General features: G+C 41.5%; 1 protein-coding gene across 1 annotated transcript in view; it reads left to right on the top strand.

Annotated features, from left to right (window-relative positions):
• The window catches only part of zfhx3b (zinc finger homeobox 3b), a 137343-nt gene that overhangs the window by 100146 nt on the left and 13727 nt on the right, over window positions 1–23470 (top strand). The window contains exons 6-7 of the mRNA XM_073463780.1: window positions 12175–12282; window positions 23035–23168. Of these exons, the coding sequence (XP_073319881.1) occupies window positions 12175–12282; window positions 23035–23168 (242 nt within the window). The remainder of the gene's footprint in view (window positions 1–12174; window positions 12283–23034; window positions 23169–23470) is intronic.

The raw sequence follows: 23470 nt of genomic DNA, 5'->3' as shown, positions 1-23470 counted from the left end.
TTCATCTCTGCATTCAGTGTGTTAGCAACTTCTTTATCAACCTGAGTGTTGTTTTATACGCTGTTGTTTGTAGTTTTTGGCCTTGGTACCCTAACATTGAACCCTGACCACTCCATAACACATACAATACAAACACACATGGTTGTAGTATATTATTGTGTGTGTGTGTGTGTGTGTGTGTGTGTGTGTGTGTGTGTGTGTGTGTGTGAGTGTGAGTGTGTAAGGAAGGGAGGCCGATCAAAGATAAGGCCAACCATTTCCAGCCCCTGAAGGGAGAGAAAACAATATTAGGTAGATCAAAAAGGCCCTTTTTAATTTGAAATGAAACTTTCACAGCATTACCAGACAAAGGAGAACAAGAATCCTCTACTTTAAAGTACAGATTAAGATTCAACACATACATTCCTTTCCCAAACTCCCTGTAATAGTTTCCACATGTTGAAGAGAGGTAAGACGTGGAGGCAAGAGAAAAGCGGAGACAATGGAGTGAAAAGGTTAGATGCAGATAGAGGGAGATGAAGAAAGCCACCATGACTGGTAAACCTGAGCGTAGAATCCAACAGGAGCCGGACTGGCTGGTTTAGTGGCAATGTTGAAGTTCAACTAATGGGTCTCTCTTAAAAACAGGATGATTCTCTGAACCCACAGGAGACAGCAGACCTGGTGTGAAGCACATGTGAGAGCAGCTTATCCTCCAGTCTATGAAAGGCTAGGTCTTGAATTAATGCCTGTGTGCAGACTGTGTCCATTCAACCCCTCCCCACCCCACAGCCCACCCCAGCCACCCACCCCCCAGCCACCCCAACGCACACCCTGCACTGGGAGCTAGGGTCTGGGAGCTGAGAATGGAGTGCTGGGCCCGGAGAACCAGGCTGCATCTGATTGCTTCATTACAGGCCCTTTCATTGACTTGGTTGCACTGAACTGATGAACTGAGGCAGTGGACAAGAGCACATAATAGGAAGAAATGAATTCTTATCACAGCCTTCTCAGGAGGCCACTGGTCCTGGCTGAAGCCAACAGAGGGCCATGGCTGAATGGAGAGGAGGGGGCTGTATCTGGGCCCGTTCACGAGCCAGAAGCAGGATTGAGACAGAGGACATGATGGAGCTTTAGGATGTTGGATCAGTACACAGGGGAGGACACCATGAACCCACAGAGAGCCATATTATTGCAGGCAGCTTGTTTTAATGATTAGTTTGGTGATTAGTGTTTGCTTTCTCCTGGTAACTGACACCCACGGCATAACGTTTTTTTTCAATTGTTTATTCCAGCAGTCCTCCAGAGGCCGGCTTCTGCTAGTTAGAGTCCCTGCTTTAGGCCCCACAGCAGCACCCAAACACCAACCACTGAGATGAATAATTAATTTTCTACCTTATTGGGCTCTCACCCCTAACTCGCCATCCTCTGGCTAATGAGTGAGAAGAGTCTTCTGCAGCAAGGACAATAACGGCATCCATTATAAAAACAACAGCAACACTAACAACCAAACTCATGCATACAGTAGAAGCGCAAGCGATGTGGTGTAGTGCAGCACCAATTTAGCAGCAGGCTTGGTCTCTGTAGGGCAGTGGTTTGTTAATCCCTTGACCATGCCGTAGAGAGGATAGGGACTCTGACCGACCTGCTCATTTCCATGCCTGTATGCAGAGTCAGCAGTAAATGGCAGGAGGAGGAGGGTAAAAGAACGTTATACAAATGCTGCAAATGTGATCCGTAGACCATTAACATAACGGTTACCTGTAAAAATAAAAGTTACCTTAAATTATGTGCCGTTGTGTCATCATAATGTTCCACAAAATGTGCATAAATTAGAAATCTGTTTAGTGGTCCTACCAGTACGCTCTCCCCTCTTCCTCCCTGCTGCCATCAAATCTTTCCCCATCCCGCTCCTGCTCATACCTGTACACTTGGCACAAAATGGATGCTGCAAAGCCATTTAATTGGCCTCCACTTCAGAATCCAAGGGCATTTGAAATGTCTCTTTAATAATATCTCTTCCCCTACAGAGCTGTTCTTCACAGTGTTTGGGAACAATGAATGGCAAACCGTTGTCTTGTCTCGGTGGACATCAGACAGTCTTTGTGCTCATCCTTAAGATCTTTTGCCCTCAGTGATTGCTACTGAAGTGTTCTTTCTTTTTTAGCATGGGGTAAATGTCACAAGAACAGTATCAGACATACTAATTTTGGTCATTTTTGAAACAGCTGGCTCACGCTTTAGCCACATCATCAGTTCCGTTTTTTTCCCCCTTGCCTGTCTCTTCCTCTCCCTCTCCTGTGGCTGAGCCAAAGATAACTGACTAGCTGTGTTTGACTGTAATCACTCCAAGTCTCTTTCTCTGGAGAGCAGCACAGCGGGCAGTGCGGTTCCACCCCTCTAGGAGCTTTCAGCCCACTTTCGCAGTATTATGACATGTTCATGAAGAATCAGACAAGGCCAAGGTTGCTTTCATAAATGCAATGCACCTTCAAACTGTATAGCTTATAGTTATTATAGATATGTTTTATTAAGCAACAATACTTAAATTGTGGTTAGAGAGGGAGAGAATTGAGGCACTCATAGAGGACAGACTCAATTGAACAAGTTATTTGAATAAACTTTGCAGGGTGAACTGAGGAGGTCTGCTCTGTCAAGCGTCACTCTGAGGCATTTTTGAATCTCAGGTAAAATTGAAAGCCTAAAGCAATTTGATATACTGATTAGGCTCAGATAAATACAGGCTGGATATACCACTGAGATTAGAAGGATAACTAGTTTAAATGATGGTTGCGTTGGTCCATTGCATCCCATCATCTGGCTCTGAGTCTGTTTTGTAATTAAGGCTGTAAGGTGTGTGCATAATCAAATAAATAAATAATGCGGGCAGAATTATGCGATAATAAATTAATACATTACAAGAAGTGAATAAAAGAGCAGCTAATTGCACGAGATGAGTCTTTTTCATTAGCCTTTTGAGAGGAAATTTCATTATATGCATCACAAACCATACTGCCAGATGCAATGCCGTCCTAAAAGAATGCAAATAAGAATAAAATATTGTATTAGGAAAACTATAAGAGTCATTACATGACATTTGAATAGACATCCAATTGTGATGTTGGTATCTAGTTTCTGTATAGTTTTCATTTCACCTCTCTTCACTTTAGAGACTGACAAGCAGAAATCAGAGGAAAAAGAGGACAGTACTGAGTATTTGTGGGTTTGTAGCTTTCCAGTGGCATGTAGTGTCAGCCTAAAGTAAATGTTTTTTCGAACTGAGCATAATCTTTCCTGATAATCACATACACATAGAGCCAAGGTTAGTTAACTAGCAATAAAGGTGATCTGTGCTAATATTTTTGCTCACAAACTAAAACAACATTAAGGACTTCATTTTTTAGACATACCTTGCAGTATTGATATTCAGTTTTGTTCGCGTTCTCTACACCTATTGTTGCGAGCAAAACATAAACTTGGTTAAATGCATCTCCAATAATTGCACTGCAAAGTTGGTTGATTATTTTGTACATAATTACAGTGGAAAACAACCTGCCTATTAAGACTTTAATGGCAGTAATACAGAAAGCAATTACCATTGCTTTGCTGCTCACACTGAAAATAAAGATTTCTCTAAATTAAAAGGATCCTCTGACTACTGCTAAGGCTAATTGTGTGGGGTCTTGTACAGACATCTGGTTGTACATCATTTGTAAGGGCTAAATGCTGATCAGTTAGGAAGGCCTTTACAAGCTGTGTCCTAAGTGTGTGTTTTTGGGACTGCTCTGCTGCCAGGGAGTCTGATAGCTCTTGAATTATTTATCTATCAGGCTGCTGGACGGTAGTCACGGCGACCCAGGCCCCGTAGTGGTTGTCTGGCGACATCTCCCTCCAACAGTAGCCATCAGCAGGGGTAGGGGTGCTAATGAGCAGGGTGCATGGGTTTTCTAACCCTCCAACCCTTCCTGAAAATATACACCCTCCACACCGAATAAAAACGCACAAAAGATTTGCAAAGATCTGAGTGCAGAACTTTTTAATTAGGGGGAAAATGGGGTTAGAAAAAGGGAAAAGATTGAAAAAGAAAGATAGAAACAACCACCCGTTTTCCTATTAAGGAGAAATGTCAAGCGCGGTGGTGAAGCAATAGTCTGTGTGCATCCCTTTGTTGTCCTCCCTGACATTGAAGGCTAATTTTTCATGGTTATTTGAACTGGAAAATGAAAGAGAGGTTTGCGATTATTTCCTATAAATGACAACACAATTGCATTACGCTTCAGTACAAACACAGAGAGGATATTGCCTTTTCATATTTCATGTGAAAGTAATGGATGGGCTATGCAAAGAGGAACAGAAAGAAAGACAAATGGTGAACGAAAGCTCCCTGTGTTTGATTTGTATTAGAAACTGAACGGATGAAGGTAGCAGGAGTTTTGTTTTGTTTTTTTCCTTCAATAAGTGGTAGCACTCTCATGGATGTTTTAAAGTGGCTGTGCAGTGTAATCATTGGATTTCTTTAGCAATTAGCTATGAGCAACCAGCGCGAGTGGTTGTTAGAAGAAAAGTTGCCCAGTGTATCCACTGCAGGCTCTACTAGAAAAATACATATCCATAGTAAAGTCCCCACACACACAAATTCTTTATGTATCTGTACAGCTGTATGATGTAATAAAAGAGTGTAATAGAGTGTAATAAAACATTTGATAAATGTGATTGAAAAAAAACCTCTCCTCTCAACTATCCTGACACATCTGAACTTAGCAAGCCATTCAACGTTTGAGAGCAAACACATCAATGATACCCTATATTTTATATTTTAAATAAAATTGATTAGCAAAATTTGTATTCATAGCCTAGTCAGATTCTGTTTTATCTGGCTGTACGCTTTCATAAACAAACAGCCTGTCAGGCCCTGGGCTGTAGATGGAGACAGGGAGGCTGGGATGACCATCGAGGAGGATGGCAAACCAGCCCGCTCTGGAGGGGCATGCTGAGAAATGTGTTTGTGTACTTTAAGTTTACAAAGATTGAAGGACCGGCGGGAAAGCCTCTGCTGGCAGAACTCATGTAAATGTAGGACCCATGTGGGAGCTGTGAGCCGGACTCCTAACACGCGCCGAAGTAGGCGCTACATACATCCAACCATGGCAACATTGATTTTCTGAGCTAATACCTCCACATAACAGTCCACAGGCAGATGGATGCACTACAAAGATATGCAAATGGTGCATTCGATAAATCGACAGGCAGAGATCTTTTTCAGACAGTCCACTGTGCTAGTCTGCAGCGCCTAAAAGGAGAGATAAACAGATAAGTACCTGTTAATGGACACACACATGCACAAGTGTGCACACTCAGACAAACATACAAGCACCTGCCTGTTACCTGAAAACTTAGATCGATAATGGAATTTCATGTTAAGCAGAACCGCTTCAGAAAAGCACATCAAAACAAATCTGGGACTATCCAGCTTTAGTTTTTCAAATGAAATAGCTATTTTTAATGTAGCATGCTATATTTTTTAATTTTAAAGGTTTCTTTCAAGAACACTTTTTGCACTATAACTTGTGTATAATAACAAAACAAACTGTGGGTATAGTCATATTCAGTGCGCTTATTAGTCAGATATGAAACAAAAGCTGCTGGGTGTATGTCATATATAATAGATGTGGGCTGTCTTGTTAAGCCCAGCAGGCTGCATGTGGCTGTGTCTCTGTGGAGAAAGGCTCTGAAGCTTGCTGTACCTGGTAATTAAAGAGAGTTTGTGGCAAAAGCCAAACATCAGGAGAGATGAGCTATGAACAAAAGAGCTGTGACAGTTTCAGGTTATGTGATTTTTGTGTCCCTTTTTTGCCAAATGAAAAATCAATACATTTTCCGGGTTATACATATTCAGAGTGTCCACCGTGCTTCCGCCCTGATGGAGAGAGGGGCGGAGGGACTGTGGGCTAGAGTGGGGGGGAGTCGCCTGTTCGTCTGTCATAACTGTACCATCGCATTTTCCAACCCACTGGTGAATATTTCAGAGTTGATGTGATTGCCCTTCATGACAGCGGTGATGCTTTTTTTTTCCATCTTTTTTTTCAGACACCCCTTCAGCCACCCCCCCCCCCCCAACACACACACACTCAGTCAACCCACCCAAATCTGTTTGGTCCCTTTGAATAGCTGCAAATAGGTGATGGCATTGTAGTGCGGAGCCAGAGGAAAAAGAAAAAAGATGCATTAATAAAAGGAGGTTGATTTAAGAGGAGGCAGCAGTGGAAGACGACACGCATAAATGCATGGCGGGGGGTGGCAGAGAGGCAGAGTGACTCTTTGTGCAGGACAATGTCCCTCAGGCAGAGTAGATGGAAGAGCACTGCCCAGTGATGTTTTTGCCCCCCGTCCAGGCTTTTAGCCCACCATCCTAGCAGGGAAAAGTACAGCCTGCATCTTCCATTGTGGACATAATATGTGTTAGTGAGCGGCCATCATCTTGGACATTCAAGGAAGTCGCAGTGTGTTGTGTGTGTGTGTGTGTGTGGGTGTGTGTGTGTGTGTGTGTCAGCAGGGGCAGAAGAGTGAGCAGTCCCTGAATGCTCACTCCCTGTGTAGCCACATTAACCTAGATCCTCCTCTCCTTCATCACTCAAATAAAACACAAAGAGAAAAGAACTGGAGCGGCACTCGCTTTATCCACTTTATTTGTAATGTATCTAAACATGCCATTAACATGAGAAGTATTTCTAATTAGTGTAATTTCCCATGAGATAACACTTTAGGGAAAATATTTAATACATTACATGGTGCTTAATAACAGTTCCTAAGTACAAGAGGACAAAAAAGCAGCCAAATTAGCCACATTTAGAGTGTTAAAATGTCATTTTTCTGTTCAAAAACAGTTTTGACTTCTGTGTCTTTGTGACCTGAATGCACTGAGTGTCCTTTAAAATGGCCAGTGACTTTGAAAGGCAAGGGGGATCAAATTAAGTGTTGCGTGGAAGACCTATGGGGCTGGTTTGATGAGCAGGCACCACCAGGAAAATCCTGAAGCGGAGGAGGAGGGGGCTGCCGCGATATTCTTCTAAGGCAGTGTGAGCTATCACTGCTGTTTGTGATTAACCCGCCGTTTAAAGTTTTTTTAGTTATTAGCTGCCCTAACCCCAGTACCCCCTCCTCCATCTCCTGCACCCACCCGCCCCCCACCCCAATCCACTCCCCTCCTGCCCTCAGCCCCATGGAGACACAAAGTATTCATTCACATTTAGATCCTGAGGTCACAGCAGGGCCAGCAGGGAGAGGCCGGCGATTCCCCCCGTAGACAGGTCAGGAATCTAACACGTAACTCCGACCAGCAGCGCCGAGGTAGCTCACTCTTCTTTGCTTTCGAAATGTGAAAGTGTGTGTGTGGGAGAGAGGGAGTGAGAGAAGAAGAGCACAGAGACAGATACACTTTCATTTTTTTTGTGTGTGTGTGTGTGTGTGTGTGTGGCTGATCTAGTGTTTCTGCTGCCTATTCTGACATTTTATTTTGTTGATTCTAATGTGCACTTTCATTCTGTTTAAATCTTACTGTTTTCATTTTTGAATGTATCTCATATTCAAGGTTGAAGTCCATATAAATGAATGCAACTTACATATCAGTGTGAATGTTTTGCAAGTCGTTTTAAAAGCATTTTTTTTTTTTTTTTTTTTGCACTGCATAACACGCGTCCACAATTTAACTCAGCCTTGTAGTGCAGTGGTCAGTATGGTTGCTGATAACACCATGTTGTGGTTTATTGGTTGTTCATAAGCAAAAGCCCTTCTTGTCTCTGGCTCGATTGTGGGCATGTTTCTGCTCTGTTGTGGTTTTATGAGAGGTGGCTTGTGAGGACGTAAGGAGGGAGCTTCTGTGAGTGACTGAGTGAGTGTGTCGAGGGGGGGTCGGGTTAAGAGGGGCAGGAGTGTTTTCCTGTGTGTTGTGTTTTTAAAAAGGGGGGTCTTGTGTATGGGGCGCAGAGGTGCTGATATGAGGAGCGGACAATGCATGAAAGCCCTCAGCATGGGTTCTGTGTCTCATTGTCCCATGGTACCCTCCTGTCACTTTCATTTTGCACCCTCTAGTCCAGAGTCAGGCCAACTTTGATATAAGGAAGGGGTGCAAGGGATGATGAGGGGGAGCAAGAGGGGGATTTTTAAAAGAAAAAAGTAGGGGAGAAAGATAGAGTCTGTGAAGTGTGAAATAAGATTGCTTTTTATCCGACAGTGCAGCGTTAAAGAAAAGGAAGCTGTCCGGCCTTGGATAAAGCAGAGGGGGAAGCACACCTCTCTGATTTACAGTGCGAACCTGTGACACCTGGTTAAAATGATAACAACAGCCTCAATAATCATAATGAGAGTAATGACAGCTTAGACACACAGAGCTCCACACAAGAGCCCAGAGAGAAGCAGAGCTCAACCCAGCACTCGAGAGCCGGGGAGAGGGAGAAGCTGAGCTCAGCCCCCGCGCTAGTTCTCCAGGACGTACAAAAACCAAGAGAGATAGACAAGACAGTGTTGTTGGTGTACTGTATATTCACCAAAAAAGAGCAGGCTGTCACTGCTGTTTGAGGAACACTGGAGCCATTCTCAGGTAGGACTGGAATTCTGTACTTAAAGAAAGGCAGTTATCATCATAGCAGTGTATTCTGCTGAGGCCGAGGATGGAGGAGGAGCCTGACCTAGTGAAAGATATCTAGAGTGACTATTATTACTTGCTGCTGCTCTTCTCTACAGTCTGGGAAGGAATACTGGAAAGTGCAGTGGTTACCATCAATTATTTATTAGGCCGTTTGTGCTTGTCAGTCTGATTAGCATTAGTGTAATCACTGCTCTTCAGGGGAAAGGAAGGCCGCTCTCTCTCATCTGAAGGTAATCTCGCCATTTTCAGTGTCTCATCTTCACCGGACGCCTCTTGCATAGCATCTGCTTTTGTCATCTCCACATATTTCTTCCCTTTTCCCCTTCCCTGTGTGCTTCTGTCTGTTGCTGCTCGGCCCCTTCCCCCCCGCACCTCATTAATGTGTGTGAGCAAGTTGCTCTCTCCCAGCTTGTATAGAGTGACACCTATGGGCCTGATTAAGCCTCTGCACTCAGTGGCAAAACACAGGAGGGAAAGGCTGCTGAGTGCAGATATGGTGTGTGTGTGTGAGTGTGTGTGTGTGTGTGTATGTCTGTGCGTGTCTGTCTGCAAGGCACTGGAACAGAGAGCCCATGGACTGTCCCCAATGAGTGACTGGCAGAGCAAAGCTGATATTTATATGCTCAGAACAAATGAGTGTAATCTCTGTGTCGGCAATGGGCTTATTCAGCTTGCATGATTAGATTAATGGAACTGTTTCATATCATTGTATTAGGATGGTTAATGAAGACAATTAATTAGAAGACAACCTTCAGGCTATTGTCCTTTACATCTCTCAGATTTGGGTTAGAAATGGCCTGCTGCCATAGCTTTGAGTGTTTCTCCTCATCTATTCCCAGAGTTAATCTATGGCTACAGTTTTAGTGTCTCTTCCATTTGCATCCTACTCTTAGGCCACTCATGACCTTTCATTAATTATGCTTGGCCTGGCTTTAATCATTCTGTAATACCGTTGGAGATGAGACGTGGAATAGGCAAAGCCATTTGCCACTTAAAGATGTAATGCTGCTCCTGGAATTAAATGTCTGCATTTCTGCATAAATTATGGACGGGGCTCTGTGTTGTGTGTGCTAAAAGTGTCATATACGTTGATTAAACATCTAAATAAAGAAGTATTGAAGGCACGAGGAGGAAAAAATGTCAGCGCATGTACAGTACGTATGCAGGAAGTTAGGGGGTGGGTACAGGGAAGCTGAATAGCATTAAGATGTTGGCTGCTGCCTATCACAGTAATGTTCAAGCACAAAGTGTGTATTAATGTGTAGGTGGGGAATTAGTCTCACTACAAGTGTCACATAGCGAAGAAATGACACCTTGCCCCGTTTTTAAAGGTGACAAAATTTACCTGGGGATTATTTTGTAATCTGAGCACCTGTGCAGCTGTACAGTATCCTAATTCTTGCCGAGTTGTGGAGATTTATGCAAGCAGGAGTTACATGGGATTTTGCAACACGGCAGGAGTTCTTTGGTTTTTCTGGGAATGTTTCAGATCCGCCTCACCAGCACGGGCTGGGCCGCACTGGATGGAATTCATGAGTTGCCTTGGAAACATAATAGAAACATGGTTTAAAAATAAAAGAATAAAATGTATTCGTGTGTGTGGGATCCAGGGAACACTTTAAATATGGTTTTTACTAGGAACCAGTCATCCCTTTTAAATATCTTTATTTAAACATGGGATCACAGGACCAGCCTTTTGTAATAATGTGTAAAAACAGAATCCATACACCAATCGCTCTGCTCTTCAGACAGCTGTTTCCTACAGCATTTGTATCAGCAAGCAGGAAATGGAAAATATTCTTCTGTCCTGCCAGTAAGGACATTTTCCATTGACTTTGATTTTTTTTTAAACCAAAGCATGCAATTGTTTCTAGAGTAATGCAATTATTGTTTTGTTGATATGATTTGGTAGCTATAGTGAGTATTAAGCAAGACAGTTTTGTATACGCCTTTTTAAAAATAGCATTCACTTAAATATCCAACCTTTTTTGGCCAACGGAGAGAAATAATTTTCTTTCACATATACAGCAGAGTCTAAAATGTCAAACAATAATTTTCTTTCATGTATTTTTTACTTATTAACATGACTTATTTGCATCAAGCACTTGTATTTTCCCTTTTGAAGAGAAAAAAAATATGAATATTGAATGATGAATGTTCTATCTATGAGTATGATCTGTCATCACAGGAAGAGGACTGTGAGGATAACCACATGGTTCAGAGGTGTGTTCAAAGTGTATCTGTGATAATGACACATACCAGAGTTTGAGAACACGATGTTGACTCCTTACACAGTGCATGCAATGTTTCATAACTGACAGGATAAACAGTGAGTGTTGGGGATAATGTAACATCATAAAAGTGGTTTTGGCTGTGGGTAGTCATGTGGTGAGCTAAGATTGGATGTGTGATGACTGCAGGGCTGAATACTTGAACAGGATATTTCAGTAGCTGTTGTAGCATTGTCAATATATCAATAGCTCATAGAGTAGAGACCCGAGCATGAAAGCATTTTCAAAAGAGCGTTTAAGTACATTTGCTGAGAATTAGCTGACTTGTGTAATAACTGATAGGGCCTATTGACTGCGGCCTAGTTTACTGTTGTCAAATCAATGCTGTTGCACGCAAGTCCCACTACTTTTAAACAAACTTAACAGGCAGAGGGGATGTTCAGGGGGCACTGGAGGGAAATAAACAAGATTGATGCCCTTTTTATTATCTGTTTTTGCTATCTTTTCCTCTGTGTGTTACTTACAAATGGCGTTATCGGATATCCATTGTTTGGACTTCGATGCTCCTAAATGGCCTGATATATCGAGCTGAGGCTTTTAGGGTGGTTACAGGGGATTTCTGTCTTTGACTTGGCATAAAAATAAAATGAATTGTGGCTCTAGAAGTTTTAAATATTTATGATTCGTTTTTTTTTTTTTTTTTTGCGATAGTAGGATAGAAGAAGTGACATGAGGCTTGTATTGGTAAGTAACCTAGCAGATTGCAGCAGGAGACAGTTGTGACAGTGTGTGTGTGTGTGTGTGTGTGTGTGTGTGTGTGAAAGAGAAGGGGCTCGCCTAGTATAAGGTCTTTCACTTGAAGGATACTACTACTGCACAATTATTTTTCCATCTGCCCGCTTCCGACCACATGTGTGCCTTTTTTCCGCAGTTTTATGTCCACATTAAACAGAGGAAACCATATTTGTGTCATGTCAAGAAATATAATAAATTTGCTCTCAATACAAAATATAATACAAATATAATAATAATAATAATAATAATAATAATAATAATAATAACAATAATAATTGCCTTCTACTTCCACAATAATTTACCTCAAATTTTATAATCCTTCTCAAAATAAATATCACAGTGACAGCACAGAACATAAAGCAGAAAGCAGATTCTGCCCTCTTTGTCTGCTAGCCTTGCAACTGTGTGTCAGCATATGTAATTGTTGCAAGCTCCTATAGAAAAAAACGCTGCCGTCCCTTTAAGTGCTTCCACCAATTCTGATGGCGACGTAATTTACATATCTCGTCCTCCCTCCCCCTTCAGGAGAGCTGAGTGAGGATGTGGAGGCTGCTAGTGAGACCACCACAGACCAGGAGGACCAAACCAAAGACAGAGAAAGTGGGGGGGAGAAGGAGCTCACCAAAGGGACAGGTAAGGCCAATATTTACACCACACACATTTAGGGCATACTATTCACAGGGAACACGTGGGCCCTGCACCTGAATGGTGACAAACAACAGGCCCTTTGTCTAACTAAATTAAACATATTTTAACAAAATATTGAGAGCTTTTTTAAGCATTAAACACTTTTTCTCTTAAAACTCCCTTAATCCATTTGTAGTTTTCAAAGGCTGCACTTTGCTGGTTTCCAGGCATTCAATCCCATCAGGTACAGTTGGGATGAACTGTCAATTTAGGTAATATGTTCAGGGGACATGTGACTCATGTTTTTGTCTTTGCTCAATGGGTGATGTGAAGAGAGGGGCCTGTATGTGTAATTCCAGCTGAGCCATGTGTGCACACACATGTGATAGCACTGCCCCCTCCTAATCTTTTCTGCACACAGACACAGGAGCACAGACAACACTTAACTGTGTTTAATGTTATTTGATCAGGATGGTTTTACCTGTCTCTGTATTGGCAGGTGAAGGTGGTGAATCTGAAGCAGTGGGTTGGGCTTATTGTGAGGGGAGGAGCTTTAGACCTCAACAGTCTCTGGTCAAGGGAAGACTGCATTTCCCTAAAAAAAAGAGTTTGGAGCATTTAAGGTTTACAAATGTTTTCAAATCATGGGCTGTTTTCAGTTTTTCAGCGTTGATACATTCTCAACCCTACATGGAAGCACGCATGTGTGGATTTTCTGTTTCTGCTCCTTTGACCATTACTACACAGTATGGTGAAGGATGAACACTTTTAAAGACTATACATTAATGTTTTGGTATGATTTGGGTCTGACTGGGAGTTTTAACAGAATGACTGTTTACAATGAAAGATGATAGTAGAAGTTGACAACCAGTTGAGGTTCTTATAGCAGTTGTGTTCTGTTGTTGGAGGAGCTTAAGCAAACACAGTTTTTGTACTAGCATTAAAAGTAGAAGCAGTTTATGTGCTAATTTAATATATCTGATACTCTGTGTGGAGCAGAGTGTTTTAATGTTGACCAAAAATGATTATTTCTATAGATCGTCAGACATGTGAAAGATGTTGACACTTGCAGTACTTTAAACACGGACGCTCTATGGCCAGCTTTCAGACTGTGCTACCGCACGAATGACGCAAGAATCTAAAACTTTTTATTTTGTCCCACGTACTGCACAGAGTCTGTGCATCACTGCGTCTAATGATTATAAAAGGCTTTTGTTTACTGATTGTGTTCAGATTTCTGAAACGTCAGTGTAAATGAAATATAGTTTCATTTCTCCTTTTTATGCACAATTTACTTTGCACGCCTGCGTTAGAAAAACAATGTTGGCAGTTAAGACATCTCTTATTCAATAGAAGAGATTTCTGATAATGATGACACTGAGCAGTAACAGGCCTGGATAGATGCTTCTCACTTGTCTAACTTCATGTGTTACTGCAGGATGTTTTGATTTACACTAGTCAGGTTAAAAGCTGGAAAACAATTCAGACCTTTTGCATACCTAAGTTTTTTATAAAGTGTAGCAGAAAAAAAAACTTCATCACAGTGTTTGAAGCCCAGCCTTTGTAAAATGTCTTTGATATTCGAACTTCTATTTTAAATGAGGCTGAGTTGTTTGTGCTCTTTGAAAGGGCGACACTCTTCTTTGATGGAAGAAATAATGATATGCATGCCTGACTGAATATGGCTAAAAGTATGTTTTAGCACATCAAAATAAAGCACTTTAAAAAGCATTAAAATGAGCTGGCCGATTAATAATTCACTCATACCTGTGGTGCACAGGAAGACGACTCCTCGCATTAGGATTCCTCCTTTTTGAAAGGCATGCAATTTGATACAAGCATATTCAGTTCCTTTCCTCCCCTCTGTCAGTCGCTAATCACCAAATAAGTGTGTTTCTGTGTTTTCACAAAGGAAATATGTGCTTGCATATGAAAAATTTACAGCTTCCCAGCAGCTTATTAGAAACGCTTAGTTAAAAATAGCATGTGCATTAGGGAACCAGGTCTGAGGTTCTGTTTGATGTCAGTGAAAAGGTGGGTGGGTAGGTTGGGGGTGGTGGGTTCAAGGCTGTGTTGTCAGCGAAAGGTAGACAGCTGTAGTTTAATGGAAAGGTCGCTTTTTGTGCTTCAAACTTTTTTGCGATTGATGAATACATCTATTCAAACCGAGTGCAGAAAACCTAGATTGTAGTGGGGGGGTGGAAGGCGAGGAAGACCTCACAATGCATTTGGTAAACAGAGGAGCACTTGTTTGGCTGGTGATTGTCTGAAGATGTTTGTACAGTAGGCACCACAGATGGTGTGTATGATAGAGAATATGGTGTGTGAGCGTCTTGGCCAACCTGTTATTTATCTGAAAGGTGCTCAGTCTCCCACTGTCTGTGGCTGAGCTGTTTCTAAGGTCCATCATTAGAACTACTGAAGTATTTCTTCACATCGTTGTCATGTAGCTGTTGGAACAGAGCACAACATTGTTCCTTTACAAATGACAGTCACTGTCAGACAGACAGCATTAGCAAACACAGAAAAAAGGCTTCCTCCTTTTTAAAGCCACTGTCAATCTTATTTTCTCTTTCTTGTTCCGCGTCTCCTCAGTATTCATTAAAATCATTTAGAGGTACATCAGAAGCCTTTGTAAAATGCATATGTATTCAGCATGTCATCTCTTGAAAGATGCCTTCATTATTCTGTTGTTTTTTATTTATCTCAAAGATAATACATATATGTACATGTACAGGCATTCAGACATATGTAAATGTCATAAACTCCCTGCAATGCAGGTAATATCTGATGCAACTTTTTCTCATTATACAGTATATTATCATAAGTATATATCCTGAGAGAAGAAATACAAATTAACAGTGAAACTAATTATAAGTGGAATACTAAAATCTTAATGTATTTGCACAATGATGTTCATGTAGGCGGTAGCTGCAATTTAATCATCCTGCATGATTAGTAATTCAAAGGGTCAATTTTAATGCTAGGTATGAAATATGTATAAATGGATGGCCATGAGCCTCCTTCCTCTCTCCTCACACCTTCTTCACCAAGCTGAGACAGCACTGGCAAGAAAGGGGAAGAGCTTCTGCATAGGAACAGGAACCTTACCTTCATTAAAACAGGCGGTGTGTTTATGCAGCAGCCGAATGTATAGCGATGCAGCGAGGAGAAAGGCAGGATGGCGAGCGTAGGGGAGATAGGAAGGTGAAGAGAGCAGGAAGAGGAGGAAGGAAGGGGGATTGTTAATACACCTGCAGACTAGGACACAAGTGATTGCGATTTGACATATTTCACATAAATGTATGGGAGAGGTTGTATTGAAATTTGGGGTAGGAGGGGGGTTGTTATGTGGCGAGACTGGGAAGAGGGAGATAGAAATACACATTCTACATGCTCGGGATGGGGAGATCCTCTGAAATTGAGCTTGATAAATAATTCTTTTCATACCTCTTTCCTTACATTCAATTTATTCGGAGCTGGAGCAAGGGGGGTGAAAAATAATTTCCCAACCTGGGTCATCCACCAGTAAGACCCATGGAGATCAGACAGACTTACAGGTAGACAAAACAAATTACACTACCTACTGAAAACATACAATGATATATATTCTAAATGTCAATAATTCTATTACTTATTACTATTACTATTACTATTACTTATTTATGCATAGTTATAGTTTTTTATTTTTATATTCTTAATGTTTCACTGAAACATGTCAATTTGTTTGGTTGCCCATGAACACAGTCCTTAAAATTATTTGTCTGCTGTGTTTATTTCAACAGTCTCTATCAATCAGACAAGGCAAGGTATATAAAGCTTATCAGAATAACAGAGAATAAGCCAAATGCCTTGAGCAAAACGAACATTATTTTGTTTGTTTTGACTAATTGGGAATAATTGTATTCATATCATTATAGTGTAAATTATTTAGTTTTTTAGATGCCATCATCACAGTCGTGCCACAGTTCTCTTTACTCACACACTGAATATAAAATATTTAGTACACATTGTAGCATGGGCTTGCCATGCTGGACTTGTGTGTGTTAGCTTGGGCTTGAATGTTAGTGTCATTCAGGTACAAGTGTGTAGGAGTATTTTGGCATAGTTCTGTGGAGCATCAATTTAAGGTGACGTGCAGGTTCTAATTTAGTACTCGATTAGCTGCTGCATGCTGTTTTTACTCTGCCTGTGTACAAATAGTGCGTATTAAATTACTGTCCTACTTAATTATGCCCAAAATCATTGCTTTTAACTCTCACATATTGGCCCTAACAAATAAAATCAAGATTGGTGAAATCTATATTTATGCACAGTTAAACCTTGATGCATTTTAGACAGAACAGCAGAGCAGCAGAGGTTAATGTAGTGAGGGTTAACGCATGTACAGTAGACTTGTAAGAACAATTGTAAAAAACTAGACATTTGCTAAATGATGTCTTTATATGTTTACTTGAACCTGCCAGAGTAGTTTGTGCTGTTTAGCTCTCTCTCATGAGGCTCCTTCTGTAGGTTTTTCACACAGACCAGCTTAAAAAAAATGCTCCATACTGTTTAAATGTTGACTCTATGCCTGAGAAACACAGCTGTCTGTGCTTATACAGTCCTATGTGTGTGCCTGTGTGTATTTTTGCCTCCATGTCCACCTGTGTGTTTGTATAAATGTGCTTCAGCATGCACATGTGCACATTCAGGTGTGTTGTGTGCAGGAGAAGCCAGATGTCGTGTTGCACACTTTAGATGCTGCATTTAGTCTGTATAATGAACATGATGATTAGCATCCCCTAGACCCAGCACCATGGCATTGCAGCCTGCTCATTTTTTAGTGTGCTCCACATTGTGCTGTTCGTCTTCCGCTATTGCTCATTCAGGAACAGACACAGCAGATGTTATGGATTGTTCTCCACATAGCAGTGCAGATATGTAGATTTAATATTAGCTGTGGTTGAGGTTGAAATTGCATGCTTATGGTTAGTTACAATCAAATTATTCAAGTTTATGTTATTGTTACTCCAAACTGGGCGACATTCAGTGCAGTGGTGATTTGTTATTGCTTTTAAACCCTAAGTAGTGTGAAAAATCGGGAGACAGAGCGGCGAGAAATGTTTACATATTCATATCACGTCCTTTGAGTGCTTGTCATCCCTCAAATTGTAATTCCTTTTGTCTTTGAAGATAATAGGCCATAAATTGTCCTTGTTTGTGAGCCAACTCCCTGAAAGCTCAGTGTTTATGAGTTTTACCACGGGGTGTCTAATGGCCGAGCAGCAGTGCTGTGTGTCTGAGCGTCCTGTAAAGGTGAACGCCGTGTCATCCTGTTGTTCAGTGGCCTGATGATTAATAACGCTTCTGCTAATTAATATCTCCTCTCTATTTCTCTAACTCGGATTTGTCGTTAGGCTGCATACAACTCTATCACAATACAGCAGATTTGGCCTTCATAAATAATAGGAAAGTATTTCATATAATGCTCCAGTATCTGCTTTTAGTTCAAGGTTTCAGTTTTCTTCTGTATCTTTTTTTTTAATTGATGCAGAATAATTACCTGAGAAATACTTTATGAAATGGAACAGGGCCCTTTATTGCCCTGGGCTCTTACACAGGATGTAGATTAAAAACCTGTATAGAAATTGGAAAAAGAAAAGACACTATTCAGGTATTGTTAGCATAACATTAAAAGAGAATGAGTTGTAGCACTGGGGGAGTTGAATCATCTCCATATTAATGGCCATCTTGCAGAGGGAATAGAGGTTTTCCACATTGCAAGGAGCAGAGAGGTGTCAGAGGCCCTCTTCACTGTGAAGGTGAAAGGTTTTAGGGAGTTGGGGATCAGAGGACGCACTTTTCAGAAAGTGTACCACTGAGGATCCTAAAGTTCACCATGCAGACGAAATGTGGGCTGAACTAAAAGTTTAAAGTGATTGGCAGACTGTGGCTGTTCTGGGCAGAGTGACAGTAAAGTTATGCAGCCTTGCCGGCGTGGACGGACTGGATGATAGGTTATATTTTTTACAACCGGAGGCCTGAAGCTGCCACGGCGAGACAGGAACTGTGGTAATGAGGGGGCAGAGGCTCCGGAGATGATGAGGACCCCATGTCAGTCAGTAGGAGGGGAATTCCCACCGAAACACACAGGAATCATTTTTCCCATCCTCCACCTCCTTACATACTGTTTACTGTAAGTCACATTCTCGACTATGGATAACCTCTCAGAAGGACAAAGCAGATTAATGGCACTGCTGGAAGATTTCAATGGCAGATGACCTGTTGTGGTTAATTCAGTCTATGCTGTGTCAGTCACTCTGTCCAGCAGCCATCTTTTTTTTTTCCTCCTTAAAAGCACAACAAGGCTGTGATTGCTCCAGAGACCGGTGCAGTGTGCTGACAGCCCCTTTGCTGCCTGAATAATACAGTCCAGCTATGGGAGGTGAGACAAGGTGCCAAAGTCCAATTCACTTACGGGACTCGACAGCACAAAAGCCTCTGGTTTACGGAAAAGGGGCATGAATTAATAATCACCTAATTGACTCTTAGTTTTTTTTCTCCACTCCTGCTCTGCCTTTTGTGCTTTCAAACAAAAGCCCACCCTGTGTATCTGTCAGAGGAGGTTTGGTGTGGATGGGGGGCTCTGTGTGTAATGACCAGGCAGAAGAGGTCAGGGTAACAGACAGTCTCCTGACAGACGTTGCGGTCACTGTCAGAAGCCTGTAGTGGTCTCTGTGGAGGACTACTTGTTAGTTGGACAAGCGTTGGTAATCTAACCAGGCACTGAGGTTTAAATACAGAAACTTAAATTGTAGTTTTAGGGCTTAGCGCAGTATTTTCACTCATGAAGCTCCACTACAGGCCCTGTGATTAAACTTTAACTTCAAGAGTAACTTCAGTGACTGCAATATTTTTTTTTTTTTCTAAGAAAACAGGAATTATTCTTTTTTAAACATATTTTCACTACTTTTTGTGAAAATAAAACTAGACCTCTCACCTATTTTTGACATCCATAGCATATCTCAGCAGTCTTTTTCTGTTCTTTCTTGATAGTATTGGTCCTGTAATAGTCCCTTACCTCGCTCCATCAGGACTCCACGTTTCCATCATTGTTTCTGATCACCTGCTCATATTGTAGATCTCACGTGTTCCCATCAATGCTCGGATACTGGTGTTCAGTCTGCCATGTTAGACTGCGCGTCAAGAAAAAATCTCTATTTCACTCCCATCTTTTCAATGTTTCGCTCATTTTTTTTTCATCACCCTTGACGAGGAAAAACAGGATACAGTAGTTGGATGTTAGTCATGGTGCCGGTGTCAGGGTGTAGGATTCTTAAGAGAGGACGATTGATCAGATTTATGGAGTCCTAATTGGCCGTGACGAGGAAGACTGCATCTGAGTAAGCCTCTGTCTCCAGCCCTCCATCTGTCCCCTCTCTCTCTGTCTTGCACACACATGAACATAAAACACCCGGAGCTAGAAAGGCTCAGTTTGGGCCCTTCTGTGGCAGCTCTCCAGTACCTTAGCATAAACAGCCACTTGTTTCACCTCTCTGATGCTTATTGAGTAATTGTGAAAGTGAACTACACTTATAATCAATTATGTTTATCCTCTTAATCATGAGGCTGAGAGGATACTTATGTCTACTTAATCCATGCTTACTTTCTGCACTGTGTGTGTGCACTCTAACTATGTTACCTGCTCTTATGCTCACATGAAAATCACTCCCCATGAATGGCAATTAGACGTATTTAAGTTGTATTAGCTGCTAAACTTGTTTCTTGTATACCATGCGTAAATGCAATGCAGGTGCTGCTTAAAAATCCCGTAATTTGATATATGAGTATTAAACAGATGCTGTTGAGTGTGGGTTCCTTTACTTCCTTCTTGCTTATCCCATGAATTAGACCAGGGGTTTCCAATATTTTCCATGTCAAGGACCCCCAATGTGAGAGAATTTTGTCTTAAAGGTGCACTATGTAGTTTTGGGGAAGAATTTTAAAGAGAGAGAAAGAGAAAGATCTTCATTGACTGATTTTTTTTTTTTTTTAATAATGCCTAAGTAAAATAAACACACTTCCTTCATTTTCATGACTGAAGAAACTGAATAAACAAACTGACCTTAAATGACAACACAGTTTCATACTGTTTATATTTGGTGGACCCTGCCACCTTTCTAGCTTCAAACAGTGTTTTGGGACCTTATTTTCCTCTGAGAACAGCTTGTTTATTCAGAAATGGAAAAGATAAATACTTCTGAGTTTGTCTTATTCCCTCATTAATATTGTAAATATTAAAATTCTGAGTCTGAATTTCTTCTCCAAAACTAAATAGTGCCACTTTAAAAAAACAAACAAACAAACAAACAAAAAACCCTTTTTGAGTATTTTTTTTATTTTGTTTGTTTCTCAGGTTTGAAGATTTAAAAAGAAATGTCTTCATAGTCATCAGTGACCTAACTAGGATCGTGACAAATCAAAACGGGCAATCCTGTTTCTTTTCTTGTTGTTCCAACTTCCGAAAATGTAATGAAAGTTTAAATATTCTGTCCCAAGGACCCCCGCTGGTCCTCGGACCCCAGTTTGAAAACCACTGACTAAAAGAACAGTTAGTTTTCCTTCCCTACCTTGCCTCTATGAGGCTTCTGCTGAAAGTTGAAAAAATGCTTGTGATATTAGTGAGCTGCTCATGAGAGACAAAATGTCAAGGTGCACGTTTTTTGTAGGAGAAAATGTATTATTATTGAATGACTTAGATTATATATATCTAGTTCTATTAAATGTGAGCTGTTGAAATGTGAAGGTGACCACAGATGATTGTCCTTGTTTCCCTCGAGAGATGAGTTCAGTGGAAGTAGCAGCTGAAGGACTGAAGTGGAGTTGAGGCGGAGGAGGAATTGGTGAGGACAGTACCATGACTGAGAGGTTAATGTCAGGGAATGGGAGGTTCCTTTTGTTTAACATTCCCTTTGTTTATTGGCGGATGTGTTTAATAGGATTGACTGTGACTGGACCCTAATAGGGCCTCCCTGGCTGATCCCGGTGTCTCTGGGAGATCTTGCAGGCTGCTCCGTCCAAAGCCAGGTCCCCCACTGGGTAATCAGCTCAACTGCCCTCGTCCTGATTGGAGCTGACATTTTAATGTCTGGAACAGGAGCGTGGTCAGCCCTGCTTAACCTGACCCCCCACCAAACCGCCCACCCTCCCCCTACCAATGCCCTCTGTTCTCAATTTGCCCTCCCAGGACTGTACAAATCAGGCCAAATTTAACTCTTTATGGGTTTGTTAGGGGTTGGCAAGACACCTCCTTAAGTTTCACAGTGAACTCTCTTCACTGGTGACAAAGCGTGGTGCTGCTGCAGCTCCCCCCTGCTGGCTCCATGTGGATTTATCTGAGTACTCAAGTGTAATGCTGTTCTCTGCATGACCTCCAGTTTCTCCTTTTCTTTATAAAGTGGAGTAGTTGTAATGTGGTTTACAGTGTGAGGCCTTGCTCTGCAGACATGGAAAGAAAAAAGATCTGATATTCGTTGATATTGGTGTTGTTCGCATTAAAAGGTTAAGCTTAAAGGTATGGTTGAGGTGACTGACTATAATGAAAGACTTTTCAAAGATTGACAATGATCGTAGCCCTTTTTAACATTTGTACAGACATGAGCACCAAAGCATGGCTGCGTCCTGTGAATATGCTTCAGTATGACAAATCGTCTGTCTGAGGCCATCTTTGAACCCAGTGGCATGTTTTTTTGTCTCGTTGTCCTTTTGAACCTAGCTTTGAGGAAAGATGGCGATTTGCGCAAGGGTTTGAAAAGAGTTTTTCTAATGTTGCTGTCCTTGTTTTTCTCTTTGTCACAGTCCACTTGCACAGAACTAGAACACACTGGAGAAGGCTTGGCTGGTTGCAAAAAGCTGGGGACTTTTCCAAGCTGGGTCAAACTGTAGGCACTGCTTGGTTTTTATTTTTAAATTCTTTCTTGAACCCTGCTCTGATCACACTTGAATACAAGTGTGAATGAATACATATTTTGGCGAGGTGGAACAGTGACTACTGGTCAACATATCAAAAATCTGAATTCTACAATCTTCTACAGCTCCTGTGAATCATTTCTGTAACAATAAGGACAAACTGCAGTTAAATGCACCAGGACTTGCTTGAAGGCCTTTCGTAGAAATGTTGAGCTTTGTTCTTAAATATCATTTTCCAACAACATCAGGATCACTTAATCAAACAAAACTTTGTCACCGTACAATGCACACACAACTGTAGCTTCAAAATTCTGAGTAAAAGTAATTACAGAAGTTGTGTTTCAAGTTTTATCCGGATGTGGATCTCTCTACCATTCTCACTGCATGTTTGTTTACCTTGTCTCAAGTTCAGAAACTCTGGGTGATGTGAAACCTAAAGGTGCACCCTGTGGCAACTGAATATTTGTATTAGCTGTTTGCGGTGTTGCATGATATCCTGACAAGCCAACATTGACAGAGACGGCCCATCAGAGGACGTTTGCTGTGAGTTTCCCTGCAGCAGCATGGGGAGAAGACTAAAACAAATCTGTTTTGTTTTTTTTTGTTTTTTTAATGGGGAGGATAACGACACTTTCCCTGCCCAATTCCCATTAAAAGCAGTTATATCACATTTAAGAAAGACATTGCAAAGCCCTTTATCCACAGTGTTATTGATTGACCTGCTCTCAGGCTGCCAAGTCCTCACCTTGTCTTGACATGTCTGCTCTCCTCTCTTTATCCCTCCGTGTCTGTGTGAATGTTCAGCAGTGTCCAGCCACTTGGAACGGCACCAGTCAGATTCCCCGATCCCCTCCAAGAGGCCCTCTTCCCGGTCAGAGACCTCCGAGAGCCCGCTCTCCTCGAAGCGTCCCAGGACAGCTGAGAAGAGTGCCGGGGAGCAGGTGAGAATAACACAAACACAGAGTTCCTTCAGATGTTCATAAAGCTCTTTGAATTAGGGGTTTCAGGCTAAAGGTTATCTTGTCCTCAATTACCTAGCCCTCATTATAAGGTTGGAACTTGCACATCAATTAAAAGAAGAAATTTGAAATATACTTCTGATAATTTTTTGCTATTTAGTTAGTTAGTCAGCTATCTCACGGACCCTTTTTATATCATGCAGGTTTCTTTTTCAATCTACTCAAAATTATTTTAACCTTTCTGCCGCAGTTGCACTGCTAATTGTGTATAAGGTGGAAAATCA

The sequence above is a fragment of the Pagrus major genome, chromosome 4 (assembly GCF_040436345.1).
Source record: "Pagrus major chromosome 4, Pma_NU_1.0".
In the NCBI taxonomy this organism is placed as follows: domain Eukaryota; kingdom Metazoa; phylum Chordata; class Actinopteri; order Spariformes; family Sparidae; genus Pagrus; species Pagrus major.
This window is presented reverse-complemented; position numbering and strand designations above follow the sequence as displayed.